General features: G+C 46.7%; 1 protein-coding gene across 2 annotated transcripts; it reads left to right on the top strand.

The window, feature by feature from the left end:
* The first annotated feature begins 428 nt into the window (after positions 1-428).
* phax (phosphorylated adaptor for RNA export) lies at positions 429-20305 on the top strand. 2 transcript variants are annotated; one of them, XM_079860912.1, is made up of 5 exons: positions 429-670; positions 2211-2764; positions 4192-4312; positions 17097-17180; positions 19456-20305. In XM_079860912.1, exons 1-5 carry the CDS (start codon positions 572-574, stop codon positions 19702-19704), a joined length of 1107 nt encoding a protein of 368 aa, XP_079717038.1. In that variant the 5' UTR covers positions 429-571; the 3' UTR covers positions 19705-20305. The 2 variants fall into 2 exon arrangements, with proteins under 2 accessions (XP_079717038.1, XP_079717037.1); XM_079860911.1 differs by having other exon boundaries at positions 552-670; positions 2226-2764.
* Positions 20306-20753: the final 448 nt, after the last annotated feature.

The raw sequence follows: 20753 nt of genomic DNA, 5'->3' as shown, positions 1-20753 counted from the left end.
ATGAAATTGAAAGACTGATGCTTCAGTGTTTAGTTTCATCTAATTGCTTTGATCGTATTTGATTTTTTTGTATTCAGAATACATTTCACACTATTACTGTAGAAACGTAGCAAGTCTTATTCAGTTTTGTATTATGTTATTGTTGTGGATTAAGTTTAGCAGTTTTGAAAACAGTACTATGTAAGCATGCGCAAATTGGCCTGTAGGTTCATTGAGGTTTGGCGGTTGCTGTGTCGAAGAGAGAAAATAATTAATGTAATTTGAAAGATGTAGTCATTTTGTGCCAAAACAATGATAAATGATCCACAGTTTAGCCCACATAGACTGCTGTCGTGCTCAGTGTGTGAAGAGTTTTGAAAAAATGAACCTTTGAGAAATGATTGTAAAAAACAAACTGTAAGCGCTGTGTGTTTCACACTCTGGTCCAGTAGGTGGCGGAAATGCACCTTCTATAATGCCGACCGCCAAAATATCACCAGAAGAACGGCCCACAGGAAAATGTGCCAATGAGAGCGCACGGCGTCGATGACGCTTACAGTAAATACGGGCTCGTTACTTCCGGCCGAGAGAAATGGCGGGTGACAGAGCCAGAATGGCGGATCTCGAGGATGGAGAGCTAGAGTCTGATCACGAGTCTGATATGCGGGATGCTGCAGAGGAGCGAGTGCAGGTGAAGCCTGTTCATTCTGTACAACACACTCTTGTTTTGTTCATATCGACTGATTGACTGTATGTTGAGATTTCTGTGCGAATCAGTGATGTGTCTGTAGCCGTTTAAACATCAGCTCCCAGTGTCCGCTAATGTATCATAGACACTAACACTGTTGTGCAGTCAAATGAAGCTGTCTAGGCCAGTTGTATGTAGTTCTGTTCTTCCCCTCACTCTTTTCCAGCTTCGCACATGATATTTGACGTTTGAAGCATTTTTACTTCAATAGTTTGCTAGACCAGGGGTTTCCAACCACGTTCCTGGAGCCAACACTGCACAATTTGACACCCATTTCAGATCTTCGAGTCTCTACTAATGAGCTGCTGCTCTGAATCAGTGTGTTTGACTGAGGAGACCTGCAGAATGTGTGTTTTGGGCTCCAGGGATGTGTTTGGTAACCCCTCTGATAGACTGCTAGTGTGGAGGCTTCTTGAATGGACCTTGACGCTTGAAAATGTTAACCCAGGGTCATTTTAAATGCTGGTGTTTATTTCATGCTTTCTCTTGCATTGATTTTTCATACTGAAAAATGATGGCATCTAAAACTTTAGAGGGAATGCATTGACACTTTCCCGCAGTAACACACTCCTCAGCCGGACTGAGTGGCAGAAGAGCTGCTGCGTGACTGGAGTTAATAGTGGAAACTGCGAAAACACGAGTAAAACAAACGATTATCAGTTAAACTGAAAGTTGGACTCAATACAGTGTTCCTTACAACTTACCAAAGATCCAGTGATCCATGGATGTTGACATGCAGCCAGGAATCGTGTTTCCTGACATTTATATGTGCCTGATTTCAACGCCGGAGAAATACATGAAGCACATTTTTCTGTGAATGCTTTAGGCATTTAAAAATTCTAAAAATGCTTTAGGCATTTATATATAGGCCCCTAATTTAATAACAAATGATCGTTGCGACGGAAGCAAATCAATCAAAACTAACTTTAGATGGAAATAACTTAACTCTGCTATAAAGCCAAAACAATCTCTGTTACCTTAAATTATACGCTTATCTCTGTAAAGCTGCTTTGAAGCAATCTACATTGTTAAAAGCGCTATATAAATGAAGATGACTTGACTTGACTTGACTAGGCTTATAAGTCTAAATCCGGGTGATCACTCAATATCAATGTTTTATATATATATATATATATATATATATATATATATATATATTTCATCAAATCCTAAACTCCTTTCAGATGTAAACTGCTGCTTATTCAAGGGTTGAACATGGCTATGAGCCGGTGTTATTTAAGATAACCCATTCAAAATGGACTCCAGTCACATCCGTAATCCATGTTCCTAGTCTTATTGTGATCGGTTGCTCAGTGCATGTTGTTCTGAAGGAAAATGTTAGTCTTTATAATCAAACTTGCTTTGCTTCTGAATCCAATATAAGCTGATGTCATGCAGCCTCTCATTATGCAATCAGCTAACCTTCTACTGACACCATTCAATCAGTTTTTCATGCTCTTTATGATGTTGACTATATTTGCAGGTCTCTTCTTTTCAGAGCAGAGGACCGTCTTGGAGCGCCGCCTCCGTCACGGGATACCGCAACTGCAAGAACACCGACTCCAGCGACAGTGGCTCCGACTCGGAGGACGAGGCCGTGCGCTGGAGGCAGAAGAGGCTCAAGTGTTCGAGTCTCCCGGCTCCGGTCCAGGCCAGCGCCGCTCGCAAGGTCAACAACATCTGGGGCTCGGTGGTGCAGGAGCAGAGCCAGGAGGCGGTCGCAGCGGAGCTGGGCATCCTGGGCATGGAGGCGGGCGTCAGCATGAGCAGTCGCCAGAGCGAGACCTATAACTACATCCTGGCCCGCAAGATGATGGAGAAGGAGCGGGGAGAGCAGGAGGAGGGATTGAAGAGCATGTTGGATGAGGAGCTGGAGGGCTACATGCAGAGAGGAGGAGCCCCGAGAGAGGAGTGTCTGAAGAGAAAGCGTTCGGCCAAGGAGAGGCTGGGCCCACGGGCTGAGATGGACGTCAAAGGGCGATATGAGATCGTGGAGGATGACCCTGACGAGAAAGTGATTGATGAAATCGCACACAGGTCAGAAAACACGTAGTCAGATGTAGTGATGTCATAGGTACCGACTTCAGTACCAAGTCGGCACTGTGAAATACACATGGGAGCGTTTGAAAGCAGGCGCCTATCAGCGTCAGTTTGTTTTCTTGAGAGAATTCTCCATGTACGGATACATACTCCAATTTAATCAATATCGAATGGAAATGAATTGAATCACAAGCTTGTGAATCGAGTGAATACCCCAGCCCTCAAACAGGAGTCATTTGTGTCAATTCAGTTTCACAAATTTTGTGAATCAAGTGATACCTAAAAAAGAATTGTATACTTACACTACTGGTCAAAAGTTTTAGATCGGTAAGATTTTTTGTTTTTAAAAGAAGTCTCCTGCTCACCAAGGCTGCATTTATTTGATAAAAAACAATAAAACAAACAAACAGTAATATTGTGAAATAGTATGACAATTTAAAATGATCAAAATTTAAAAATGTAATTTATTTCTCAGATGAAAGCTGAATTTTCAGCATCATTACTCCAGTCTGACTCTTCAAGTGTCACATGATCCTTCAGAAATCATTCTAATATGATGATGATTTTATGCTCAAAAAACGTTCATTATTATTTTCAATGTTGAATTTTTTTTTTAAATTTCTTTGAATAGAAAGTTCAAAAGAACAGCATTTATTTAGAATAGAATATTTTCTAACATTATAAATGTCTTTACTGTAACTTTTGATCAGTTTAACTCATCTTTGATGAATAAAAGTATTGATTTCTTTTATTTCTTTCCCCCCAAAAATAAAATAAAACTTCTTACTGACCCCAAACTTTTGAAAGGTAGTGTTTAAAGTTACAAAAGCTTTAGATTTCAGATAAATGCTGTTCTTTTGAACTCTCTATTCATCATAGCATCATGAAATAAAAATGTAAATAACTGTTTTCAACACTGATAATAATCATAAATGTTTCTTGAGCATCAAATCATCATATTAGAGTGATTTCTGAAGGATCATGTGACACTGAAGACTGGAGTAATGATGCTGAAAATTCAGCTTTGATCACAGGAATAAATTACACTTTACTATATATTCACATAGAAAACAGCTGATTTAAATTGTAATAAAATTTCACAATATGACTCTTTTTGTTTGTATTTTTAATCTAATAAATGCAGCCTTGGTGAGCAGAAGAGACTTATTTTAAAAACATTAAAAATCTTACCGATCTAAACCTTTTGACCGGTAGTGTATATTCAACAAAGTAACTGTGCATTGTGCATAAACCTTTACATAAATCTAAAGTAGATTTTTTTTTTTTTTTTCTTCAGAAATGGTTTCTATCATTTTTACAAGATTTTAAGATAGTTGAATGAAAAATGTCCCTGGTCATTATCTTCATATACCTTAACTGTAAAACTTTTAAATAACTATGCTTTTGTTTCCTCTCTGTTAAAGACTCATGGAGCCAAAGAAGGATCTAATAGAGCGTGTGGTGAGAGTTATCGGGAAAAAGAAAGCCATCGAGCTTCTGTCAGAGACGGCAACAATTGAACAAAATGGAGGTCTCTACACTGTGGTATGTGCAAAACTGTCACGCAAAGTTCATCCAGTTCAGTACATAAGATCAGAGTTTGGAACTACTGTTAATTTTGTCAGCTATTTTTTTACATTTTTTTATTTGGCGTTAGTCCTCCTGTGTCAAAATGTTCTTTTTAGTTTTTAGCATATTTAATCAAACTATCCTGTTTTTTGTTTAGTCAAGTTTTAGTTGACTAACTCCCGGTTTCACAGACAGGGCTTAGATTAAGCCAGGATTAGGCCTTAGTTCAATTAGAGCATTTAAGTAGCTTTTATAAATATGCCTCAAAAAAAAAAAATTTGTCAATCGAGCTGCACGATTAAGCGATTTTATCGATCTCGTTTCAAACACACACACAATCTTATTCCTAAGTGACAATGATTCTACTATGGCTCTTAAACCTTTGACAAGTAGCTGCGAACACTCAGATGTGTGTTTGCACTGCTGCTGATCCAGAGAGAGCAGTTATCATGTACCGTTTAGGAATGAAACCGCTTCACAAACAACCTTTTCAATCACATCTTTATTTCTGTGTAATAATTCACATCTCATATAAACACTGGTGACTACGGTAGCATCAAATAGAGTAAAACAAATAAAGACTATCATTTACATTGTTACACCAGTAGGTGAACAAGTGACTTTTAATTGAATTATTTGTTCAAGAGAATTGATCAAAAACGGTGATTCGTCGAGGAATGAAACAAGTCTTGGACTTAAGGCGGGCGTACACGGTGCGATTTTTGCTGTTTTTACGAGCTCGCAGATAATTTTTTTTCACTCGGGAGAAATCGAGTGGAATCGGTGATGCTCGCATGGTCGTGGCTCGCAGCGTGTGAGAGGAATTACGAGCCGAGCCGAGCATGTTATGAGCACCTCCCCGACCTCCCGATCATTTTTAAACATGTTTAAAAAATTCGGGGAGTCGGCCCGATTTTCACCAGCTGTCCCCTATTTCCAAATTATACACAACCACGTGGGGCTATACCTCAGTGGCAGCAACCATACAGCGTGCGCATACACTGTCTCTCTCCCTCTCTCACACTCTCACACACCCACACACACACACACTTCTCTCAATTCAATTCTGTTCAATTCAATAAAGCTTTATTGGCATGACAAAAATACAATTGTATTGCCAAAGCATCAAAACAGCATAGAAAATTATTTTGAACATTGTACTACAGAAAATAATATTAAATAAAAATAATTAAATAAAAATAATAATTCTCTCTCTCTCTCTCTCTAGTTTTTATGTTGAATGGCTACTGTTCTCTGCTTTACAACAAATCATTTGCACACACATTTCTGAAGCTTTGCCTGCATGCAACATTGACGGTCTCTGTGTTTAGCGCGAAAGCTCACGTGATTGCTGCCGGCTCGGGATAAAATTCGTGCAGGACAGTCGTGCCGTGTACCAGCTGCATTGACGCGATTATCAGTTAAACTGACTCGCAACGTGTGCAATATCTCACGACCTCCCGAGTGTCCGATCCTGGTCCGAACTCGCACCGTGTACGCCTGCCTTTAGTCACTGAATCATTCATTCAAACCTATTTTTAAAATAATAATTTACTTAAAGTGTAAGTTGCAGGTTAAATTTTTCACGAAGTAATGCAATGTGTTTATTAAACATAAAGATAAGAACCGCCCACCATTGTTTTTTATACCAAAATGCTGATATAATATGAAAAGTTGGCACTTTTAACAGTGGTTTTAACCGCTCCCGCTCCCTTCCACTAGATGGGGCGTGACGTCATAAGAGGAACTCACTAGTAGAGTTACCGTACGCTAGCAGCTATAGATGCCTTACATAACTGCAGAAAAGTTGGTTGTATGTTTTATTTGATAAAAAAAAAATATGGATAAAATAACTCCATTGTAAACATACTCGTGTGTGCTGACTTCAAGGGGACCGTGATCCTGCCTGAAATGAGAATAAGCTATTCGCAAAACAAACGGGTTCAGGCACGTCAGATCAGCCGGTCGCAGGTCGAGCTGTTCCACTAAACTCCACAACGCGTTCACCTCACGGCAGCACACACTCTCCACTGCTGATTCAATTGGGTGGCATATAGCCCACACAAACACAGTGATGGGGACATCGATCTCTCTTTTTCTTTTCTGACAATAAACATCACTAATTAAATCGTGAGAAATTGATAACGCGTGGATTGAGGAAGGGTATTACATGACGTTTGAGGCGTCGATGAGACTAGCGATTGATGCCTGTGCAGTGTGTGCATCTCTACAGCTCTGATTTGGACTGACTTACTGTAAGTAAATAATGTCTTCAGTCGTTGTCCCTCCTTGCTATTCTACATGACGGCAATATTTTGAAAAGACTTGCTTGTTCCGTTATTATCCGGGTTAAGTTTGCACCAGGCTAGACTGCTCTAACGTAGCTAACGCTACTCACCAGGACACCTGGCCAACCCTCCACTTATTCTCCTCACACCAAGCATTAATAACTCTTTGAGTGCCATGGCTGCCCTCTCTCATGCCTGACCGGTTAAAAATTGTAGGGCTGTGGTCCATAAAGAATTTGATGGTTTCCCACATCCTCAGTCGTTCTCCAAATAGCCATAATACAGTAGGAATCTAGTGGAGTACGGGTTGCGAGTTCCTCTTGTGACGTCATCACCCAGTAACTGAAAAAACACGCTACCTTTGAAGAAACCCCAATAAATGTTATTTTAATGCATTTTAAGACAGAAATAATTAAATATATACATATAGAGCACTTTAATTTACACATTTATTGGCTGTGGTGGTTAACCTGCAACTTACACTTTAAATATTTTTTCAGAACTGCTAGTAAATAGTTTAGTTGTCTATTCAGAATGGTGTGAGAATTGGGATCTCTATTTAATTTTTTTTTAAAAATTCTTAATTTATCCAGAATTGTGCAGCTCTAGTTGCACAAACAAAAGCGAATTTGTTGCATTTCCATTGAGTTGTTCGAGCGTATGACGGTGGTGTTCGTAACCCAGAACCAACAGTGAATAGAACTCTCTTCAGAAAAAGCTAATTAGTCACGTAGGTTCAATGTTCGCTACGTCAATTTATTCGGCAAATGCATTTCCATCTCCCATTATTTGCATTATTACCTTTTTTTTTCACAAGTCAAAAACCACCTCAAGTGAGCGTGTAAACTTTTTTGCAATGTAAGGGATCCCCTTCCCCCCCCCTTGTTTCAGTCGTTTCTGATGCAATACATCAATGTGCTGCATAAAAACAGGGTGATGGAAACATAGCTAGTATATTGGATGATCTGTGCATAAGCTCTTAAAGTGTTTCAGTCTATCATGTTAATCAAAGAACAAAAGACAGAGAAAATCACTCACTGCTCTTGACTGAATAACTTTTGTAACTTTAACTGTAAGTCTTAATCTGGATTTAATTTTTACAATGAAGACTATCCAGCATTTTCATCTTTGATTGCTTTCAATTCTGTAGTATTTCTTGCCTAAATACTGTTAGACTAAAAAAAAAAATTAAATCCATGTTTATTTCATTTTGTGCTATCGTTTCCAATTTGTTAATTTGTTCTGTTTACTTGTCCTTAATGTTCATGAGCCTGCCGGACGCAAACCCCCATGTTCACGAGTCTGCTGGACGCAAACCCCCATGTTCACGAGTCTGCTGGACGCAAACCCCCATGTTCACGAGTCTGCTGGACGCAAACCCCCATGTTCATGAGTCTGCTGGACGCAAACCCCCATGTTCACGAGCTGGACGCAAACACCCATGTTCATGAGTCTGCTGGACGCAAACCCCCATGTTCATGAGCTGGACGCAAACCCCCATGTTCATGAGTCTGCTGGACGCAAACCCCCATGTTCATGAGTCTGCTGGACGCAAACCCCCATGTTCACGAGCTGGACGCAAACCCCCATGTTCATGAGCCTGCCGGACGCAAACCCCCATGTTCATGAGTCTGCTGGACGCAAACCCCCATGTTCACGAGCTGGACGCAAACCCCCATGTTCATGAGCCTGCCGGACGCAAACCCCCATGTTCATGAGCCTGCCGGACGCAAACCCCCATGTTCACGAGCTGGACGCAAACCCCCATGTTCACGAGCTGGACGCAAACCCCCATGTTCACGAGCTGGACACAAACCCCCATGTTCATGAGCTGGACGCAAACCCCCATGTTCACGAGCTGGACGCAAACCCCCATGTTCATGAGCCTGCCGGACGCAAACCCCCATGTTCATGAGCTGGACGCAAACCCCCATGTTCATGAGCTGGACGCAAACCCCCATGTTCACGAGCTGGACGCAAACCCCCATGTTCATGAGCCTGCCGGACGCAAACCCCCATGTTCACGAGCTGGACGCAAACCCCCATGTTCACGAGCTGGACGCAAACCCCCATGTTCATGAGCCTGCCGGACGCAAACCCCCATGTTCATGAGTCTGCCGGACGCAAACCCCCATGTTCACGAGCTGGACGCAAACCCCCATGTTCATGAGCCTGCCGGACGCAAACACCCATGTTCATGAGCCTGCCGGACGCAAACACCCATGTTCACGAGCTGGACGCAAACACCCATGTTCACGAGCCTGCCGGACGCAAACACCCATGTTCACGAGTCTGCCGGACACAAACACCCATGTTCACGAGTCTGCCGGACACAAACACCCATGTTCAGGAGTCTGCCGGACGCAAACCCCCATGTTCATGAGCCTGCCGGACGCAAACCCCCATGTTCATGAGTCTGCCGGACACAGAAACACCCATGTTCATGAGTCTGCCGGATGCAAACCCCCATGTTCATGAGCTGGACGCAAACCCCCATGTTCATGAGTCTGCTGGACGCAAACCCCCATGTTCATGAGCTGGACTCAAACCCCCATGTTCATGAGTCTGCTGGACGCAAACCCCCATGTTCATGAGTCTGCTGGACGCAAACCCCCATGTTCATGAGCTGGACGCAAACCCCCATGTTCACGAGCTGGACGCAAACCCCCATGTTCATGAGTCTGCTGGACGCAAACCCCCATGTTCATGAGCTGGACTCAAACCCCCATGTTCATGAGCTGGACGCAAACCCCCATGTTCATGAGTCTGCTGGACGCAAACCCCCATGTTCATGAGCTGGACTCAAACCCCCATGTTCATGAGTCTGCTGGACGCAAACCCCCATGTTCATGAGTCTGCTGGACGCAAACCCCCATGTTCATGAGTCTGCTGGACGCAAACCCCCATGTTCATGAGTCTGCTGGACGCAAACCCCCATGTTCATGAGTCTGCTGGACGCAAACCCCCATGTTCATGAGTCTGCTGGACGCAAACCCCCATGTTCACGAGCTGGACGCAAACCCCCATGTTCATGAGTCTGCTGGACGCAAACCCCCATGTTCATGAGCTGGACTCAAACCCCCATGTTCATGAGCTGGACGCAAACCCCCATGTTCATGAGTCTGCTGGACGCAAACCCCCATGTTCATGAGCTGGACTCAAACCCCCATGTTCATGAGTCTGCTGGACGCAAACCCCCATGTTCACGAGCTGGACGCAAACCCCCATGTTCATGAGTCTGCTGGACGCAAACCCCCATGTTCATGAGCTGGACTCAAACCCCCATGTTCATGAGCTGGACGCAAACCCCCATGTTCATGAGTCTGCTGGACGCAAACCCCCATGTTCATGAGCTGGACGCAAACCCCCATGTTCATGAGTCTGCTGGACGCAAACCCCCATGTTCATGAGTCTGCTGGACGCAAACCCCCATGTTCACGAGCTGGACGCAAACCCCCATGTTCACGAGCTGGATGCAAACCCCCATGTTCATGAGCCTGCTGGACGCAAACCCCCATGTTCATGAGTCTGCTGGACTCAAACCCCCATGTTCATGAGTCTGCCGGACGCAAACCCCCATGTTCATGAGCTGGACTCAAACCCCCATGTTCATGAGTCTGCTGGACGCAAACCCCCATGTTCATGAGCTGGACGCAAACCCCCATGTTCATGAGCTGGACGCAAACCCCCATGTTCATGAGTCTGCTGGACGCAAACCCCCATGTTCATGAGTCTACTGGACGCAAACCCCCATGTTCATGAGCTGGACGCAAACCCCCATGTTCATGAGCCTGCCGGACGCAAACCCCCATGTTCACGAGCTGGACGCAAACCCCCATGTTCACGAGCTGGACGCAAACACCCATGTTCACGAGCTGGACGCAAACCCCCATGTTCATGAGTCTGCTGGACGCAAACCCCCATGTTCATGAGCTGGACGCAAACCCCCATGTTCACGAGCTGGACGCAAACCCCCATGTTCATGAGTCTGCTGGACGCAAACCCCCATGTTCACGAGCTGGACGCAAACCCCCATGTTCACGAGCTGGACGCAAACACCCATGTTCATGAGCCTGCCGGACGCAAACCCCCATGTTCATGAGTCTGCTGGACGCAAACCCCCATGTTCATGAGTCTGCTGGACGCAAACCCCCATGTTCATGAGTCTGCTGGACGCAAACCCCCATGTTCATGAGCTGGACGCAAACCCCCATGTTCACGAGCCTGCCGGACGCAAACCCCCATGTTCATGAGCCTGCCGGACGCAAACCCCCATGTTCACGAGCTGGACGCAAACCCCCATGTTCATGAGCTGGACGCAAACCCCCATGTTCATGAGTCTGCTGGACGCAAACCCCCATGTTCATGAGCTGGACGCAAACCCCCATGTTCATGAGTCTGCCGGACGCAAACCCCCATGTTCACGAGTCTGCCGGACGCAAACACCCATGTTCACGAGTCTGCCGGACGCAAACACCCATGTTCACGAGTCTGCCGGACGCAAACACCCATGTTCACGAGCTGGACGCAAACCCCCATGTTCACAAGCTGGACGCAAACCCCCATGTTCATGAGCCTGCCGGACGCAAACCCCCATGTTCATGAGCCTGCCGGACGCAAACCCCCATGTTCATGAGCCTGCCGGACGCAAACCCCCATGTTCACGAGCTGGACGCAAACCCCCATGTTCATGAGCCTGCCGGACGCAAACCCCCATGTTCACGAGCTGGACGCAAACCCCCATGTTCATGAGCCTGCCGGACGCAAACCCCCATGTTCATGAGCTGGACGCAAACCCCCATGTTCACGAGCTGGACGCAAACCCCCATGTTCATGAGTCTGCTGGACGCAAACCCCCATGTTCACGAGCTGGACGCAAACCCCCATGTTCATGAGCCTGCCGGACGCAAACCCCCATGTTCACGAGCTGGACGCAAACCCCCATGTTCACGAGCTGGACGCAAACCCCCATGTTCATGAGCCTGCCGGACGCAAACACCCATGTTCACGAGCTGGACGCAAACACCCATGTTCACGAGTCTGCCGGACGCAAACCCCCATGTTCATGAGTCTGCTGGACGCAAACCCCCATGTTCACGAGCTGGACGCAAACCCCCATGTTCATGAGCCTGCCGGACGCAAACCCCCATGTTCACGAGCTGGACGCAAACCCCCATGTTCACGAGCTGGACGCAAACCCCCATGTTCACGAGCTGGACGCAAACCCCCATGTTCACGAGCTGGACGCAAACCCCCATGTTCATGAGCCTGCCGGACGCAAACACCCATGTTCACGAGCTGGACGCAAACACCCATGTTCACGAGTCTGCCGGACGCAAACCCCCATGTTCATGAGCCTGCCGGACGCAAACCCCCATGTTCATGAGTCTGCCGGACACAGAAACACCCATGTTCATGAGTCTGCCGGACGCAAACCCCCATGTTCATGAGCTGGACGCAAACCCCCATGTTCATGAGCTGGACGCAAACCCCCATGTTCACGAGCTGGACGCAAACCCCCATGTTCACGAGCTGGACGCAAACCCCCATGTTCACGAGCTGGACGCAAACCCCCATGTTCACGAGCTGGACGCAAACCCCCATGTTCACGAGCCTGCCGGACGCAAACCCCCATGTTCATGAGCCTGCCGGACGCAAACCCCCATGTTCACGAGCTGGACGCAAACCCCCATGTTCATGAGCTGGACGCAAACCCCCATGTTCATGAGTCTGCTGGACGCAAACCCCCATGTTCATGAGCTGGACGCAAACCCCCATGTTCATGAGCCTGCCGGACGCAAACCCCCATGTTCATGAGCCTGCCGGACGCAAACCCCCATGTTCATGAGCCTGCCGGACGCAAACCCCCATGTTCACGAGCTGGACGCAAACCCCCATGTTCACGAGCTGGACGCAAACCCCCATGTTCACGAGCTGGACGCAAACCCCCATGTTCACGAGCTGGACGCAAACCCCCATGTTCATGAGCCTGCCGGACGCAAACACCCATGTTCACGAGCTGGACGCAAACCCCCATGTTCACGAGTCTGCCGGACGCAAACACCCATGTTCACGAGTCTGCTGGACGCAAACCCCCATGTTCACGAGTCTGCCGGACGCAAACACCCATGTTCACGAGTCTGCTGGACGCAAACACCCATGTTCACGAGTCTGCCGGACGCAAACCCCCATGTTCACGAGTCTGCCGGACGCAAACACCCATGTTCACGAGTCTGCCGGACGCAAACACCCATGTTCACGAGTCTGCTGGACGCAAACACCCATGTTCATGAGTCTGCCGGACACAAACCCCCATGTTCACGAGCTGGACGCAAACACCCATGTTCACAAGCTGGACGCAAACACCCATGTTCATGAGCCTGCCGGACGCAAACCCCCATGTTCATGAGCCTGCTGGACGCAAACACCCATGTTCATGAGTCTGCCGGACGCAAACCCCCATGTTCATGAGTCTGCCGGACGCAAACACCCATGTTCACGAGTCTGCTGGACGCAAACACCCATGTTCATGAGTCTGCCGGACGCAAACCCCCATGTTCACGAGCTGGACGCAAACACCCATGTTCACGAGTCTGCCGGACGCAAACACCCATGTTCACGAGTCTGCCGGACGCAAACACCCATGTTCATGAGTCTGCCGGACGCAAACCCCCATGTTCACGAGTCTGCCGGACGCAAACCCCCATGTTCACGAGTCTGCCGGACGCAAACACCCATGTTCACGAGTCTGCCGGACGCAAACACCCATGTTCACGAGTCTGCCGGACGCAAACACCCATGTTCACGAGCTGGACGCAAACCCCCATGTTCACAAGCTGGACGCAAACCCCCATGTTCATGAGCCTGCCGGACGCAAACCCCCATGTTCATGAGCCTGCCGGACGCAAACCCCCATGTTCATGAGCCTGCCGGACGCAAACCCCCATGTTCACGAGCTGGACGCAAACCCCCATGTTCATGAGCCTGCCGGACGCAAACCCCCATGTTCACGAGCTGGACGCAAACCCCCATGTTCATGAGCCTGCCGGACGCAAACCCCCATGTTCATGAGCTGGACGCAAACCCCCATGTTCACGAGCTGGACGCAAACCCCCATGTTCATGAGTCTGCTGGACGCAAACCCCCATGTTCACGAGCTGGACGCAAACCCCCATGTTCATGAGCCTGCCGGACGCAAACCCCCATGTTCACGAGCTGGACGCAAACCCCCATGTTCACGAGCTGGACGCAAACCCCCATGTTCACGAGCTGGACGCAAACCCCCATGTTCATGAGCCTGCCGGACGCAAACACCCATGTTCACGAGCTGGACGCAAACACCCATGTTCACGAGTCTGCCGGACGCAAACCCCCATGTTCATGAGCCTGCCGGACGCAAACCCCCATGTTCATGAGTCTGCCGGACACAGAAACACCCATGTTCATGAGCTGGACGCAAACCCCCATGTTCATGAGTCTGCCGGACGCAAACCCCCATGTTCATGAGCTGGACGCAAACCCCCATGTTCATGAGCTGGACGCAAACCCCCATGTTCATGAGCTGGACGCAAACACCCATGTTCATGAGCTGGACGCAAACACCCATGTTCATGAGCTGGACGCAAACCCCCATGTTCATGAGCCTGCTGGACACAGAAACACCCATGTTCATGAGTCTGCCGGACACAAACCCCCATGTTCATGAGCTGGACGCAAACCCCCATGTTCATGAGCCTGCTGGACACAGAAACACCCATGTTCATGAGTCTGCCGGACGCAAACCCCCATGTTCATGAGCTGGACTCAAACCCCCATGTTCATGAGTCTGCCGGACACAGAAACCCCCATGTTCACGAGTCTGCCGGATGCAAACCCCCATGTTCATGAGCTGGACGCAAACCCCCATGTTCATGAGCCTGCCGGACGCAAACCCCCATGTTCATGAGCTGGACTCAAACCCCCATGTTCATGAGTCTGCCGGACACAGAAACCCCCATGTTCACGAGTCTGCCGGATGCAAACCCCCATGTTCACGAGCTGGACGCAAACCCCCATGTTCATGAGTCTGCCGGACACAGAAACCCCCATGTTCATGAGTCTGCCGGACGCAAACCCCCATGTTCATGAGCCTGCCGGACGCAAACCCCCATGTTCATGAGCTGGACGCAAACCCCCATGTTCATGAGTCTGCCGGACGCAAACCCCCATGTTCATGAGTCTGCCGGACGCAAACCCCCATGTTCATGAGTCTGCCGGGCGCAAACCCCCATGTTCATGAGCCTGCCGGACGCAAACCCCCATGTTCATGAGTCTGCCGGACACAGAAACCCCCATGTTCATGAGTCTGCCGGACGCAAACCCCCATGTTCATGAGCCTGCCGGACGCAAACCCCCATGTTCACGAGCTGGACACAAACCCCCATGTTCATGAGTCTGCCGGACGCAAACCCCCATGTTCATGAGCCTGCCGGACGCAAACCCCCATGTTCATGAGCTGGACGCAAACCCCCATGTTCATGAGTCTGCCGGACGCAAACCCCCATGTTCATGAGTCTGCCGGACGCAAACCCCCATGTTCATGAGTCTGCCGGACACAGAAACCCCCATGTTCATGAGTCTGCCGGACGCAAACCCCCATGTTCATGAGCCTGCCGGACGCAAACCCCCATGTTCACGAGCTGGACACAAACCCCCATGTTCATGAGTCTGCCGGACGCAAACCCCCATGTTCATGAGCCTGCCGGACGCAAACCCCCATGTTCATGAGCTGGACGCAAACCCCCATGTTCATGAGCCTGCCGGACGCAAACCCCCATGTTCATGAGCTGGACGCAAACCCCCATGTTCATGAGCCTGCCGGACGCAAACCCCCATGTTCATGAGCCTGCCGGACGCAAACCCCCATGTTCATGAGTCTGCTGGACGCAAACCCCCATGTTCATGAGCCTGCCGGACGCAAACCCCCATGTTCATGAGCCTGCCGGACGCAAACCCCCATGTTCATGAGTCTGCCGGACGCAAACCCCCATGTTCATGAGCCTGCCGGACGCAAACCCCCATGTTCATGAGCCTGCCGGACGCAAACCCCCATGTTCATGAGTCTGCCGGACGCAAACCCCCATGTTCATGAGCCTGCCGGACGCAAACCCCCATGTTCATGAGCCTGCCGGACGCAAACCCCCATGTTCATGAGCCTGCCGGACGCAAACCCCCATGTTCATGAGCCTGCCGGACGCAAACCCCCATGTTCATGAGCCTGCCGGACGCAAACCCCCATGTTCATGAGCCTGCCGGACGCAAACCCCCATGTTCATGAGCCTGCCGGACGCAAACCCCCATGTTCATGAGCCTGCCGGACGCAAACCCCCATGTTCATGAGCCTCCCGGACGCAAACCCCCATGTTCATGAGCTGGACACAAACCACCATGTTCATGAGTCTGCCGGACACAGAAACACCCATGTTCATGAGTCTGCTGGATGCAAATCCCCATGTTCATGAGTCTGCTGGATGCAAACCCCCATGTTCATGAGCTGCAAGTCTTTGAACAGGCAGGGTGTCCATGGCAGAACACCACGGAGTAAGCCGCTGCTCACCTGAAGTTTGCCAAAGAGCACCGTGGCAAACCACAATGCTACTGGGAAATGTTTAGGAGAAAACTCGGCACTCAGTATGGCGCAAAAAGGGCGCCGCTTACCAGCATCAAAACATCATCCCAATGGTCAAGTATGGTGAAGGGAACATCATGATTCAGGCTTGCTCCGCTGCCTCAGGGCCTGGACCACTTGCCATCATCGAGGGGGAAATTAATTCCCACGTTTACCAAAATATCCTAAGAGGGTAATTTCAGGGTGGCTGTCCGCCAGCTGAAGCTTAGTAGAAGTGGGGTGATGCAGCAGGACAATGGCCCTAAACATTGCAGTAAATCCACCACAGACTGGCTTCAGAAAAAGAAAATGCTCCTTTGGAGTGGCCCAGTCTGAGCCCAGACCTTAACCACACAAAGATGCTGTGGAACGACCTCGAGAGAGAGCTTCACACCAAACATCATACAAACGTGTCTGAGCTGAAGCAGTTTGCTAAAGAGGAATGGTCAAAAATTCTGTCAAAAATTCAGAGTCTGATCCAGAGCTACCTGAAGTCTCTGCTACCACAGGAGGTTCCAGCAGCATCAACTCCAAGGGTTCACTTACTTTTTACTCCAGCACTGTGAATGTTTAATGGGTGTGTTCAATAAAAACACAAGAAATTATAATTGTTTGTGTGTTATCAGCTTAAGCACATTGTGTTTGTCTATTGTTGTGACTTGTTGTGGATCTGATCACATTTTTATGGCAAATTACTGCAGAAAACCAGATAATTTCAAGGGGTTTACGTACTTTTTCTTGCCACTATAGATTCAAACATGTTGATCCTGTTGAATTTAATCAAAATGATATTGGAATATTCAGTGTTTTGTTGTATTTCCTGCAGGATGGCAGTAGGAGACGGACACCTGGTGGAGTGTATCTGAACTTGCTGAAGAACACACCCAGCATCTCTGACGGGCAGGTGAAGGTTAGTCATCACTCAAGTGTTCGGGTGGACAAATATCAAGCAGCTGTGTCTTCATCAACTCTCAAATATAAAATTAAAATAATTCCAAGAGTGATGGTCCACAATCGCTTGTCCTCCAGCCGCAGAGGCCTCCGCTGCACCAGGCCTGCAGTCTCAGAGCCACAGGCAGAGCTTGAGCTTTAGTGCTGTCAGAACATGTGAGCGGAGCAGGAATATTTCCTTCAGAGCGGAGAGCCATTCCGAAGTCAAGTCATCAAACAAACCACGCTGACGTGGACACCAGGAGAAACAAGTTATAGAAGGCTTTTCAATCCGCAATTCACCAACATTCACCATGGATTTAATGTAGTAACTCTAACTTTAACCATGGTATTGTGGCAGAAATATTGATTGTTAAAAAATGTTATTTTTTACATTATTCAATTCAGGGTTCGTATAACCTTTTGAGAGTGAAATTCAAGCACTTTTCAACAACTTTCAAGTGCTTTACACTTTTCCAGCACTTCAAAGCTCTAAATATTATCCAAATGTTTTTTTTTTTTTAATATGATGACCAAAAACATGTTCATCCTTCAAAGATTTTCCTCATTTGTAAAACTAAAAGTTTCAAGATGTAGAAAAACTAACCCTTGGTAGCAAACTACATAGCCCCTAAAGGGACCCTTGCCAAAAAAAAAAAAACAGACATCCATGTGCACACGAGAAGTGTTTTTTTTGTGTTCTCGCGCGTTAGAATTTCCAGTTTTTGGATTCTATAACCCATTTCTTTTGTGTATCACTGCCAATTTTCTATGAAGAAAATGAGATGAGGGATGCGCATGAATTAATAAAGATCTATTTTGCTCAAATTCTGCTTTCATTTGGGCATTGTACCTCTAATATCATGGCCTTGTGTCCGCTTTAACACATCCTCTGCTCTGGCCGTGGAACAGGCAGATGGCGCAATGCGACTGTGTGCACTTTACTCTGCCACGTTCAAGGGTCCACAAAGTCTGATGCAGCAAAAAGTGCTCAATTTCGGCTTTCGTTAGGGCGGTATATTTATAATGTCCCATATAAAACTTTAATGGCAATGAAAAAAATATTGGTCAAGTAAAACATACTAAAAATTCATATTACACAAATCAAAACACCCTTTGTTAAACCACTTTGTCAGATTTAATTCATCCTTACAGGTGGCAGAGAAATGCTGATTTTCTTCATTCTAATAGCCACAGCACTTTGAAGCGTCACATTGTATAAAGCGGAGGCTCACGCTTTAAAAACTGACAAAGGAATAAGTAGCTGGATTCAGCCTTATAGTACCTAAACAAAATGCTCTAACGAAATCCAAAATTTGAGCACTTTTTATCGGCCCAATGCACTCAGCTGTATTACACCAGACTAAATTCATGTTGCAGTTTCACGGCTGCTACAGAGGATGTGCTTTATTAATTCATGAGCATCCATTCCATACTCTCGTTTACTTCATAGTAAAATGGCAGTGACACACAAATGAAATGGGTTATAGGCTAGTATACATAAACAGGAAATTTTTACACGTGAGCATGTAAAACATTGTTCGTGTGCACGCGAAAGTCTATATTTTTATTTTATTTTTGCAAAGGTCACTTAAGGGCAAACAAACACTTATTTAAAAATAAATGCAGCTCTACAAAAATCAGACGCTGGCGCCGCCATGTGTAGAACTTGCACATGGCACCGGAGCTACTGCTCTCTAGTGTTAGTCTGGAGCCCTGTGATTCAGGTTTTATAGCTGACTATTGAGCTATGGACATTGAATGTCTTTTCTGAGGTAAATGTAACGTCATTTGACATCTTGTTTACAATTCTTTCCACGGTTGAAATCTGAAACTGATTAAGCGATTACATGAGACATGGTATGGATTTTCAGTAAGTTGTCCTGGATCTTTTAACATTCCTGCTGTTGCTCGTGTTTATTTGGTGCTGTAAAGAGGAAGAGATGATCAGTTCATGTGCGCTTCACGCTGCTGAGATGCTACAGCCTGGGTTCCTACCCCGATGGGAAAAATATGGAAACAAGAAAACCAGTCTGGAAGATCTTTGTGTTTCCAGACTATTTCCCCTGTTCTGTGTGTAGTCAGCCGTTCGGCAGCTCTGGCTTAAAGTCCGGTCTGAGACTGCTAGAAGCCGCTGTGGTGTGTCGACCTGCAAGGCCTGCTGTCTGAATCTGACACTAGCATTTATGTACACATTTAATTCTCTCTTTACATGCAAATCTCAAATGTTTTGTTTGCATGTTCCCTTCACACAGGAGATCTTTTATGAGGAGAACCAGAAAGAATACAACAGCAAAAAGGCTGCTAAGAAGCGACGGAAGCAAATTGTTGCAAAGAAGATGAAGCAAGCCATCAACACGCTCAATCTGCAGGAAGACGACGACGTCTCGCGGGAAACCTTCGCGAGTGACACTGAAGAGGCGCTGGGGTCGCTGGAGGAGCCAGCGCTGGGCACGGAGGACGGCCCTGTGGTCTACAACACAAACGACCTGGAGGTGTTCTGATGCTCAGCTGGCCTGCCGTGCTTTAGTGGAGCACTACATGCTTGACTAACTCTCAGGATGAAAGAAAACGTTTGATTAGTCAGAGTGACTGTGGAAGACTGATGTTTTAAATTTGTCCTAATGTTCACGAATAGCACTTAAGTTCCCTACTTGTTAAACTCCTCAGCTTGTTAGAAGACCATCAGAAGCAGCCAAAGGTTGTACAGATTTTCTATCTTGGCTGGTTTATGTTAATAAATTGTAATCTTTTTCTGTCTGAATGTTTTGATACATTATCAAAATAATAGGGGATAGCAGTAAGAAAATGTACTTATTTCAAAGGAACTTGTTTTAGACGTTGGAAAAGCTCTAGATGTTTGCTGAAGGTGCACCAGTACATGTTTGATGATGTATGATGCTAAAAGTTTTGCTTTGGCAGCATGTCAGTTGTCATATTGGCTCAATTTCTGTGATTAAAACGTCTGTCTTTTTAAAAAGATTTTACTTTCACTGTATCTTATTTAGGTTTAAGGGCAATGATACTTTGTACGAAGGTGTGAACATTCTTGAACAGATTTAGCTTTATGCTTCAGTATGTGCTCTAATTAAAAAGTAAACCCTTTATTTTTGTGATCAATGCACTCTGGTAGCTTCTGTGATCAGGTTCACTTTTGCACGTGAATGGGCCCAATAAGAACATTTGGCCAAATATTAAAGCCAATAAATACATTATTTCCTTCAGCTGAGAGACTTCAGATGCCACTGTTCAACATGATGGTTTTGAATTATTTGAAATATGATTGGAATCACTTTGAAAAGGATATAGCCTAGGGCTACATAAAATTATAATGATTATAATAAGAGCGTTATAATTGTGTGCTTGGGACATGGCTTTTAATGGTGAGACTTTTGTTTTTGTAATCAGGCTCTCAAAAATTATATAAATATTTGGATTTATCAGCCAATATATTGGTTATTGGCTTTCAAATATAAAGAATTAGTATAGGCCAACATTTTAATATCGGTGCATCCCTACATGGTATAATATACAGAAATATTTTGCTGGTTTC

Source organism: Squalius cephalus (assembly GCF_949319135.1).
Source record: "Squalius cephalus genome assembly, chromosome: 24".
Classification (NCBI taxonomy): Eukaryota; Metazoa; Chordata; class Actinopteri; order Cypriniformes; family Leuciscidae; genus Squalius; species Squalius cephalus.
The sequence above is the reverse complement of the archived record's forward strand: the minus strand, read 5'-3'. Positions and strand labels throughout refer to the sequence as shown.

Excerpts from the sequence above, each read along its gene's own strand:
- phax (XM_079860912.1), top strand. The coding sequence starts at position 572 with ATGGCGGGTGACAGAGCCAGAATGGCGGATCTCGAGGATGGAGAGCTA. Across the intron at positions 671-2,210 it reads CTGCAGAGGAGCGAGTGCAG|GTCTCTTCTTTTCAGAGCAG; the intron begins GTGAAGCCTGTT and ends CTATATTTGCAG. Across the intron at positions 2,765-4,191 it reads ATTGATGAAATCGCACACAG|ACTCATGGAGCCAAAGAAGG; the intron begins GTCAGAAAACAC and ends TCTCTGTTAAAG.